This window comes from Rhododendron vialii, chromosome 3a (genome assembly GCF_030253575.1).
Source record: "Rhododendron vialii isolate Sample 1 chromosome 3a, ASM3025357v1".
Classification (NCBI taxonomy): Eukaryota; Viridiplantae; Streptophyta; class Magnoliopsida; order Ericales; family Ericaceae; genus Rhododendron; species Rhododendron vialii.
The window spans coordinates 11,817,279-11,828,276 of NC_080559.1; the positions used below are offsets into that span (position 1 = coordinate 11,817,279).

At 40.1% G+C, this 10,998-nt stretch overlaps 1 protein-coding gene across 1 annotated transcript; it reads right to left on the reverse strand.

Annotated features, from left to right (window-relative positions):
• Nucleotides 1-6,686: 6,686 nt before the first annotated feature.
• On the reverse strand, nt 6,687-10,734 carry LOC131321012 (scopoletin glucosyltransferase-like). Its single transcript, XM_058351989.1, has 2 exons — nt 10,545-10,734; nt 6,687-8,577 (listed from the first exon to the last, which is right to left on the reverse strand). The coding sequence occupies exon 2, from the start codon at nt 8,409-8,411 to the stop codon at nt 6,930-6,932; it is 1,482 nt and encodes a 493-aa protein (XP_058207972.1). The 5' UTR covers nt 8,412-8,577; nt 10,545-10,734; the 3' UTR covers nt 6,687-6,929.
• Nucleotides 10,735-10,998: the final 264 nt, after the last annotated feature.

Sequence of the window (10,998 nt, forward strand, 5' to 3'; positions counted from 1 at the left end):
TTCTATGAGAAACTAGAATAAATTATTTGCATGAGACCCCAAAGTGGGCCTCATAATTGGTCAGTCACCGCTTAGGCATTTTTTACAAACACATTGCATGCATCCCACCAAGACACATAACATTTTCTAAAACTTTCTACACAATGTGGAAGCCTGGAAAAAACCTTCTTGATCAATCTCCTAGAATAATCTAGATTATTGTACATTATTCTGAACTTATATAAATATTTGTAGGACATTCTAAATTGGAATAGTTGAAAAGGTTTTAGAGAATGGTCTAGGCTTCTCCCTTGGTGTATAAATAGGTGAGGAGCTCATTTGTTTAAAATACTTAAAAAGCTTCATAATTTAAATTATAGAAAAACTCTATATCCCTCTACAAACCTATAATCGTCCACTCTTTCATCTCTTAGCTTACGTACGTGTAAATAAGAGCAAGCAAGCAAGACATCTAAGACCACACAGTTGGCTTAGAGATTCTAAGGTCGTGACAAAAGGAAGTCTCATCCCTCCTCGTTCAATGAAATTCAAGGCGTCGACCAATACTGGGGCGCATGGTCATTTAAGAATGGGCTTTAAGTTTGGGGAGTAAAATTCTGGAGGGCTATTTCTGGGCCGATCCTATGCAGGTGCAGCATAGCCCACCAAGTCCCGTCTGCGGAACCCATAGCCCACCAAATCTCGTCCCATTTTTTCTTCCAAAAAATACCCTTCTAAGTCACAGGATAGAGGCAATCGCGAAAGAGAACACGATAGCAAGAGAAACGGAGAAAACGATCGCCGAACGTTGCAGCCAACAACAGACATGATCATTTGATCACTTCGACGAATGAGGTTAAAAAGTATGTTCTGTTTGTTGCCAACATCAGACGATGATTGATTTTTTAAAAGCCTAATTCAACATTTTCGATTGAACTTGCTTTTGCCTTTTTTAATTTATTTTTTAGGGTTTATTGTTTTGCTAAAAATGCAGTTAATTAACTACGTTTGTAGTAGGCATCTTCACAAGTAGGCTTAATATTACCTTCCCTTCCCTAAATGCTTAGTTTTTTTTAGCGTTTTTAGGGTTTTTGCTAGCTACATGTTTATTATTTTGCTAAAAACGTCGTTAATACTACGTTTGTAGTAGGCATCTTTACGAGTAGGCTTAATATTACCTTCCCTTCCCTAAATGCTTAGTTTTTTTTAGCATTTTTAGGGTTTTTGCTAGCTACGTGTTTATTATTTTGCTAAAAACGTTGTTAATTAATCACGTTTATACTCAGCATCTTCACTAGTTGGCTTAATCTTTCCTAATTGCTTGAAGAAAACACCTTTCTGGTAAGTGATCGTTGTAAAAAATTGATGGAGTGGTGGTGAAAGTTATAAAGTAGTATCAAGAAGGTAGCAGAACCTTTTAGATTGGGTGATAAGAATGTAGAGCTGACAAGGGATGACGTTAAGCTGATTTTTGGAATTTCGTGGGGAGATGAAGACATGGTGGATAGAAACATGAAGAAAGAAGAAACTGATCGAATTAGCTCAAAGAAAGAAGAAACTGATCGAATTAGCTCAAAGACTGCAAATCAAGGAGGCAAGATTATCAACAACAATAAGGCAAAAAATCAAAGAATTGAAAAGTAGCAAGCAACAACAAGACATAGATGACGTTGCCAGATTACTTTGCTTATTTCTTTGTGTGACCTTGTTCTTCTCGACAACTGGAACAACAGCCAGTTGGTGCCACATTTGTTATATGGACAATCTCGAAAACGTTAAGAAGTATGACTGGACAGGAGCCATTAGAAATTATTTGCTCAAGTCCATTCACAAGAATCATAGAGATCTCAAAGAGTTGAGAGGAAGGATGTTCTGTGTTGTTATTGGTAATTAAAATATAAGCTAACACAACTATTTGAGTAAAAATTGCAATCACTTGCATTTTAACTTTGAAAATTGTTTTGTGCAGTTTTGGCTTTGTAAGCACACGAAACTCCTAGAAGAAAAAGCTTCCCAATGAAAGAGGAACTAGCACGTGAGTGTTGAACATTCAAAACAGAAGCATCACAATCATGCACATTGCCTAATGTAGAAAAAACTGCTAAGTTTGTCAACTCTACCATGCATGATCCATGGGCAGCCTAAAATTTTTTTTCTTACTAACAGCTGTAACTCTTTCCTTATCATTTTTGGCAAAATCATACTCAAAGCCATGGTGAATCGCAAATTTTGTCAATGTATCCCGAAATTCTACAACTCCACTGACAAATTTCTGACTCACTTCCCTAATGAGCTCCTTCCATCCGGCAGATAACAAAACAGTCTCATCCATACAGGATTTTGGAACCAAGTCAATCTCTTCTTTATCCACATCCATCTTCCGATCCCTGCGTAAAATAGCCAAGTCTTGACCACCACGAATGCCAACATCACCAATACAAACCTCTTGTTTAGTACAACCACTATTGCTTCCACCAGCATCAAATACCGAGACTCGTGCTCACTTAGATCCAATACTTAACATTAAATTGAACATGACATCTATGTCATTATCGTTTAACAACATACAAAAACAATCACTTTCCAAACAATAAGAAAGCCCTATTTTTCCTGGTTTCAAATCACCCCACCTAACCATCAGTGTATCCAAGAATTGTGCGTAGAGGTATGGAACATCCTAATTCCACAGCTCTCTCCACGATAGATACACAGCAAAATCAATGAATCCATCTGCAAATCAATTAACATAGGTATCTATGAACAATATTAAGTGGGAAAAATATGTAAACTCTTAAATGCAAACTATCAACTGTTACATATGTGAACAATAAAACACTAAACTATTTACAATGTTAATTGACCACAAATTAGTAATTAAGGACAAAATCGTAGTTTATCACATAACGACATACAATTCGGCATAAACATACGTTGTAGCTTTAAAAAAATTGATTCAAAGACAAAATCGAAGCACATTACTATTGCTCAAACGTTATTAATTAACACAGATAGTATATCGCATAAGCATATCCAAAACTTCACAAATCTTTGAAAATAGTAAAGGCACATTACTACCCACAAAACATCGAAAACAAAAAATGAAAGAAATCGAACACATGAGCCAATCAATCTCGCTAATCTCTCGTCTCAAATCAAGCTCGCTAATCTCGCTAATCAATCTCGTTAATCTACTCTCAAATCAATCTCGCTAATCATATCAGAAATCGCAGTAATTCTCAAAGCAGATCACCGATTGAAACAATCATCTTGCTAATCTAAGCACATTACTATATATCCATAAAACATCAAAACAAAAAATGAAAGAAATCAAACACAAGAGCCAATCAATCTCGCTAATCTCTTGTCTCAATCAAGCTCGCTAATCAATCTTGTTAATCTACTCTCAAATCAATCTCGGTAATCAGAAAACATACCAGAAATCTCAGTAATTGTCGAAGCAAATCACCGATTGAAACACAATCTCAATGATCTCTCTCTCTCTCTCTCTCTCTCTCTCTCTCTCTCTCTCTCTCTCGTAACTATCACTTGAATGGCAAGTAATCTACAAATGTGAAATTTAGGACCGGCTTGGCATTTTCGCAATTCTGGACCAACTTGCAATCTGACCACCCGATGATATGGATGATTTGATGTTGGATTTTGAAAATTTTTGCGAGCCCGAAAAACTTTACGCCGAGCGCTCCCTACCCCGACTGTTACTCAAACTGTCCCTATTATCCAACCGGTCGTGCAAAAGATTGTGGCTCTGGCAAACGCCAAAAAACAAGTCAACAAATTGTATTTTTATTATTTTTTAGAATACAAGAATATGATTGTGGACAACAGCGAGTGCTACGGCTCTGCTTTTCTCATCACTATAAGAGGTACATATTGTAATATGCCACCACTATGTGGTACATGAGGCAGAATTCGCCTGAAAGAGAGGAAAGGGTGAAGAAGTACGTGACTCAACTAAGGCCTTCGGTATGAAAACGAAGCTTTTGGCAAACATAATGTTGGCGTCCTTCCAAGCATACGTCGAAGGTACAGTGTACAAGGCCAAACTTCTAGTCTCAGTTGAGGACACAGATATGGCTGTCATGAACCCTGCTCGAGTTCAAGACCAAAATCCCCCCGCCCGGGAGATTTCTGCTACACTGTGGGCCAACCGGGGCTTAAATTTACCAAGCGATGGGGGGCAATATCAAGGCCCTCTATCTACTCGGAGGATCAAGAAGAAAATTACAAAAGTATCATTTTGCCCGACTACCATTTTATGGAGGCGGACATGGCATCAGGGCCCGAATTTTCCAAAGCCCCGGTGCTCAGTGTCAAGGCAAGGGTTATGGGGAATGTTAACATCAAGGCTGGGTGTAGAGGATGATGAGGATATTGCTACCACTACCATCATCCTACCTTCCGTTTACTTGAAGAGGGCACTGGAGCTTGCGAAAACTATCCTAGAGAGAGGCCGCCCCAAACACCCAACGTGCAGAGAGCTCATGAACCCTCCCGAAAAAAATGAAACATAGTTTACACCAACATATGAAACATATGTTTCATTTTTCTTGGGAGCCCAGTTCATGAGTTCTTTGCATGTGAGGTGTTTGGGGCGGCCGCCCTCTGGGATGGTTTTGGCAAGCTGCAGTGCCTTCTTCAAGTAAACGGAAGGCAGGATGTTTGGGGCGGTCGCCCTCTGGGATGGTTTTGGCAAGCTGTAGTGCCTTCTTCAAGTAAACGGAAGGCAGGATGATGGTAGTGGTAGCAACATCTTCATCATCGTCCGCACCTAGCCTTGATGTTACCATTCTCATCACCCTCGCCCTCACACTGAGCACCGAGGCTCCGAAAAATCCAAGCCCGGATGCCATGTCCGCCTCCATGAGATGGTAGTCGGGTAGAATAATACTCTTGCAACTTTTTTCCAAATCGTCGGAATAGACAGAAGGCCTTGATAATCCCCCGCCCCTCAACCACCACCACCCCCCATCGCTTGGTAAATTTCACCCCTGGTTGGCCCCCAGTGTAGCAGAATTCCACCGCCCGCCATTTGAAATATAAGAAAAAAGAAATATGTAGCTAACTTTTGAAATGATAGTAATTGGATTGAATGTTGGTTGTAGGGCGGATTGTGATTTTGTTGTGTTCGAATATTTCTATCATTTGAGACTGTTTTGTTTGAATCTTTGATTGGAGTGTATGGGTCTGCTCTTCGCTTTAATTTTTTGTGTTATTCTGACAATTTGTAGGGTAATTTTTGATTTCTTGATCTCATGAAATCATAATTTTTTTAAAAAAAAAAGCTCCACTCCTTTTTTTTTTCCTCTATATTTTCATAGTGCTTATGCGAAAGAAAGAGTATAAAAGTTTTAAGGTGGGATCCGGCTTTTTTTTTCCCCCTTTTCTTTGTATTGCATTCAAAAGGACTTTACAGTGTGAAAAATGCTCTAATTTCCACAATACTTTATTTGGATAAGATGAAAATAAGGTTATTCTAGTTACAACCAAAGAATTGAAAAGAAAGTGGATTCTCTTCAATAACTGTCTCCATTAGTTGCGGGAGTTCTTTCACAAGTGTGTATGCCATAAAAATGTGTTCCAGAAAAGATACTCCCAACATAGTGAAAAATATAGACTTCAGCATCAACAAAAACCATACCCTTTCACTCTGAGCCTCTGGAATATTAGAAATTCTCCTTTCGAAGATCATCCCTCAACGCCCATGCCATGCAACCAAGTTTTTTATGTCAAACTACCTTGAATATGTGATTCAGGATTGGACCATTTTTCCTGCCTTGTTTGCCCTACCCTTCTGAGATTGTTGACATGCCGTCATGATTATTACTCCGTATAATACTAGAAGAGTAGAACAAAGAAAGAGAACTTCAAGGGAGAGGTATCTACAACATGACAAGTTCTTTTTCTTCTTTTTCTGGGTGCCAATGGAGAAACTTTTGGAAAAACTCCAGATCCGCATTCATTCCACGGCGCAGATACACATAACATTCCACCTGTATGGACGTTTACGGAGCCCGTTGATGTATCTCTACTACTGACTGAAATGTTGTCATCCAAGCAATGTTTTGAACTTTCAGCATACACATTTTCGTTCCTTTCTCCAAGACATGCTTGCTGGTATGAATAACTGGTTATTGAAGGACATTCTCTAGGCGACGAGAAGAGATCACTAAAGAGGTCATTGTAATTATCTTCCCTCGTGTCTCAAAGTAGCAGCAGAAATTGACTATACAAAACTCTCACTGTGTCAAGTTGTTATAATTAGGACTCTCTCTATATCACAATCAATAGATATAGTCATAAGAAAAAGATGGCTAGTTTTTAGCAGAAAACTTGAATTGAAACAACGAACAGAGATTTGCGAACCATCAACAATGAGGGATGAGGCAATACATCTAGAATTTTAAGGGATCATAAAGGGAGGGATATGGCCACAAGTTACAACCTATTACCTACAGGTCGACCCATCCATACATACTTAGAAAGTATAAGATAAGAAAACATCAAAACACTTTATATAAAGTATAAACCATATCCTGAAATTATTAAGTATGATATGATACAGGGCTATCTTCACCTGCACAAATATTTGTTAACCTACCAATGCAAATGGTATTATTAGAGGACTTGACACCATTACATCGTTTGAACTCAAGTTTTGACATATTTTCTTGGTCATAAGTAAGTAATGATATACGAACATATAATGACATAGATTTATATACAAAATAATAAGGTTGAATTACGACGTTTACTATGAAACAAAACACCCATCAAAATGACTTCCAATTGTACAAGTGTGGCTGCAAAAATTATTTCTAATTAATAGCTATAGAGGATGGTACAACACTCTATTGTTAGCATCTCTAAGGACGTGTAGGAGAATATCTACATATGAGAATACTGAAAATACAAGTTGATTCTCAACTCATCTATTCTCCCTTTGCCAACCTCTCCTTCTTTAGAGCTAAAAGATCCTCAATCAGAAGATCAAAATTCCCATAAGAAGATCCGCCTTCACTCATAGCCAACCTAGCCAGTTTACTGATTCTGCTCACCCGCTCCCTCATCTCTTTCACCAATTCACTACCACCCATCAATCGAGACACAACTGCCGCCACACGGTTTCTCTTCACCAAGGCTCCAGCCTGCTCCTCCTCTCCCCACTTCAACCCAGTGTCGACACCAATCCCGAAACCAATTTTCAACTGCCTCAAAAGGAAATTTGCATTATAGAACTGCTCCCCAAAGAGCGGCCACGTTATCATTGGTACACCAGAACTCAGTGCTTCCAACACCGAGTTCCAACCACAGTGAGTCATGAACCCACCCACCGCCAGGTGGTTAAGGATCAGTAGCTGTGGGGCCCAACCCCTAATGACAAGGCCACGGCCCTTTACTCTCTCCTCCAAATCCTGAATAGCAAGCCCATCACCAAAACCATCCTTGATAACCCATATGAAAGAACAATTTGAAGCTTCAAGGCCCAAACCAATCTCAACAAGCTGCGACTCAGCAAAAGCACAGAGACTCCCAAAAGAAATATAGATCACTGAGTTTGGTTCTTTTGAATCCAGCCATGCAAGGCAGTGGTCCTTATCAATGGAAGCTTTGTTACCTCTCTCGGCCATGTCCACATCCTTCTCATTACATAGTGAGACCGGTCCAACCGTCCATATCTTCTTACCACTTATCTTCTTAAAGTGTTCTACGTACTCTGGTTCAATCTCATAGACAGAATTGGCCACAACTCCATAGGTGTTACGTTCAGCTTCAACGAATTGGATGAAAAATTCTTGCAGACCCAAGTTGCGAAAGAAACGTCCAGGCATCTGAGACATTGTAATGTGTACCCGGTCCGGCAATCCCGGGACCAAGAAAGGCATCCAATCATTACTTACTCCCTCATATGGCTTGTATTTACTGACACTGTCCGTAACACAAAGAGAAAAACAACAAGTCCCGTGGAAGACTATTCGCGGGATATCGTACTTTTTGGCAATTTGGGCCGTCCACGGGATGTTTAGATCTGATATGATTGCATCTGGTTGGTATTGATGAACAAGATCATCACCCTGCGGTTGGAGCATCATCACGGCTCTGCTGAAACTGTTCGACAAGAGTCTGGATGGTAGGGAGTCAAGGTTCTCACAATTTTGAGGCAAGCCAGCCATGTCAGAGGGGAATTTGAGGATGTGAACGTTAATGTCAACATTACCACTTTGTCTGTCGCGGTCAATGATGGATTGGAAGCGGGAGAAGTTGCATGGGGTGGTGACTATGGTGGTTTTTACGCCGCGTGTGGCGACTAGCCTTGCCATATCTAGCATGGGAATTTGATGGCCTGGAGACATGAAGGGAAAGAAGAATACATGGAGCTGCTGCTGGTTGTGGGGTGCTGTTTTTTCTGCCATGGCAATAAGGCATATACAAGAGAGATGCCTGATGAAGGAACTCTCGACCAAGTACAAATCAAGCGTGCTCACTTCTGCCTACTGGTAAGAAAACCATACATAGGGGTATAAACAGAAATCAAAATAGTTGGGAGCTGCCACTGCGTTGATTTTTAAAACCGGCCAACTGAACAAATAAAACAAGAGTTTAGAGTCTGCAAATAAACTGACAAGCAAAATACAACACAAAATATCTAATCAAACAAAAGAGACAATATGAAATGGCACATTAAACTAGCTAATAATGTTACATTTGGGAGTAAGAGAAATTGAGCAGCAATAGGAACCTAGAAAGAAAGAAACAAAAAAAGGCAACCTGAGCAGTTGACATAATGAAGATAACATTATTGGGTTTCATTTTCATTGCAAAGGAGAATATTTGTAATAACACCTTACAGGTTCAAAACTTTTCAAATTGGGTTTCTGTTTCGTTGCTGAGAACTGATTGGTGGTTTGTGGCTCTGGGACAGTGGCGCCCTAAATTTACCAATGTTACAAGGTGCTCAATTGAATGTCTTTTGTCATGATGACCAAGTGGATGAAACTTGAGAGAGTGTTGTATGAGCTTCCTTCGCCCTTTTCTAATGTTTAATATCCACGTGCTCGATATAAAAGTTCCAACCTATCAAATGTCTTCGTGCTTAGATTTAGTTACTTCAAGAAAGAAACAAAGGTGTTGTGATTCGCGACAAACAGTGCATAAAGGACATCCCAAAATCTGAGTTTCGGTAATTTCTTTGCATAAAGGACATCCCAAAGAAACGACGGTGTTGTAATTTCTGTTTGAACCTAATTTTAAAAAATATATATATTCCCGCATAAATTAGTTTCGTTGGCGGGGGTGATCAATAGTTTCGTAATTCATTTTAGTTGTGTTCAAAATGCGTTGCGCCATGCCTTCAGGCATAGGCAAACCCTAGTATATATATACACTACAATAATTACACATTAGTCCACATCAATTCCAATCGGCCTCCACGATCAAAGCCCTAACTCCAACTCCAGGCCTGACTTCGCCGAACTCCTCTCTCCGTCACATCGCCTGACTTCGCCTCTATGTCTCTCTCTCGCCTCTCTCCTTCTCGTCTCTCGTCTCTCTCTCTCTCTCTCTCTCTCTCTCTCTGTTATGGCTTCTCTTTGGTCTCTCTTTCGTCTGCCTCTCCTCTCTCTCACTTGGAAGTTGAAAGGCACGAGCAAACCCTAGTATATATATACACTACAATAATTACACATTAGTCCACATCAATTCCAATCGGCCTCCACGATCGAAGCCCTAACTCCAACTCCAGGCCTGACTTTGCCGAACTCCTCTCTCTGTCACGTCGCCTGACTTCGCCAGTATGTCTCTCTCTCACCTCTCTCTCTCGCCTCTCTCCCTCTCATCTCTCTTCTCTCTCTCTCGCGTCTCTATTTTCTCTCTGTTATGGCGTCTCTTTGGTCTCTCTGCTCTGCTCTGCTCTCTCGTCTGCCTCTCCTCTCTCTCGCTTGGAAGTTGAAAGTTGGAACATTGATTATGGTTTGTAAAAAAAACAAAAACCGCCGAATTGCTTGACGTCGCCTAGGCGGCTCGGCACTTGGAGGTGGGTCTCCGCCCAACTACCGCCAAACGCCATTTAGAATACTGGATTTTAACAAGCATACATCAGATAACTAACAATATACATCAGATAACTAAAACAAGAATGGGAATCTATAGGGCTTACTCAATTCATGACACAATCTTAAGTTTGAGTAAAAACCTTCGAAATTTAAGCCAAGGAAAAAGCGTGTCCCTTCCCTTAAGCTTAAATTTCGTAATAGTTCTTCGGTACAAATTTACCACTTCATCAGCCATAAATAACCCTTTAATAACTTGTATGCTTAGACCAGAATTTCCCACTGGACTGGTTGAAGCTTTTACTCAATTTATTACCCAAATCACTTAAAGATTACGCAATTCCCAGACTTGTTCATAAGAACACGAGTGCGCTGCAGTTAAGAACGGCCCCAATAGTTTGTCAACCCAGTCAAGTGTACAAACCCTAGAATTCACATAAACTGAGCATAATGGATGTAAATAATTAGCGTAAACAGAGCTCTGTAGCAATAGAATACCTAGAATTAGCTTAAAGTGGAACCCTTTCGCACAGCAGTAGACGCCATCGCCATCGTGTCGATCATCTACATTTGCACAAACAGTGAGAGATGATAAGCTTTTGTTGACCGCAAAAAATTTTGAGTCCCTCCCTCCTCATCCCTTATGGCATTTTTTTGTTGCCTCAAAAAGAAATTGCCCTGTTTGCGCTTTCTTTTGGAAATTGTGTTTAATTTACTTAACCAACCTGTATAAACGAGCGGAGCTTTTGCGAGTTGAGCATTGGATTTCACTCGTTTAGTAAATGAGTCTAAAATTTAAGCTCCAGTTTGGCTCGATATCTATACGAGTGAGCCGAGCCACGAACTGTTCGCAAGCAGCTTGATTCGTTTGCAGCTTTACTTCTCCTAGTGCAGTCCCCGTAAAGCACATTGTAGTGTAGCATCCGAGCCGTCTATCTGTGTATGAGTGTGC

Coding starts and splice junctions, on each gene's coding strand:
- LOC131321012 (XM_058351989.1), bottom strand. CDS start 8,411: ATGGCAGAAAAAACAGCACCCCACAACCAGCAGCAGCTCCATGTATTC.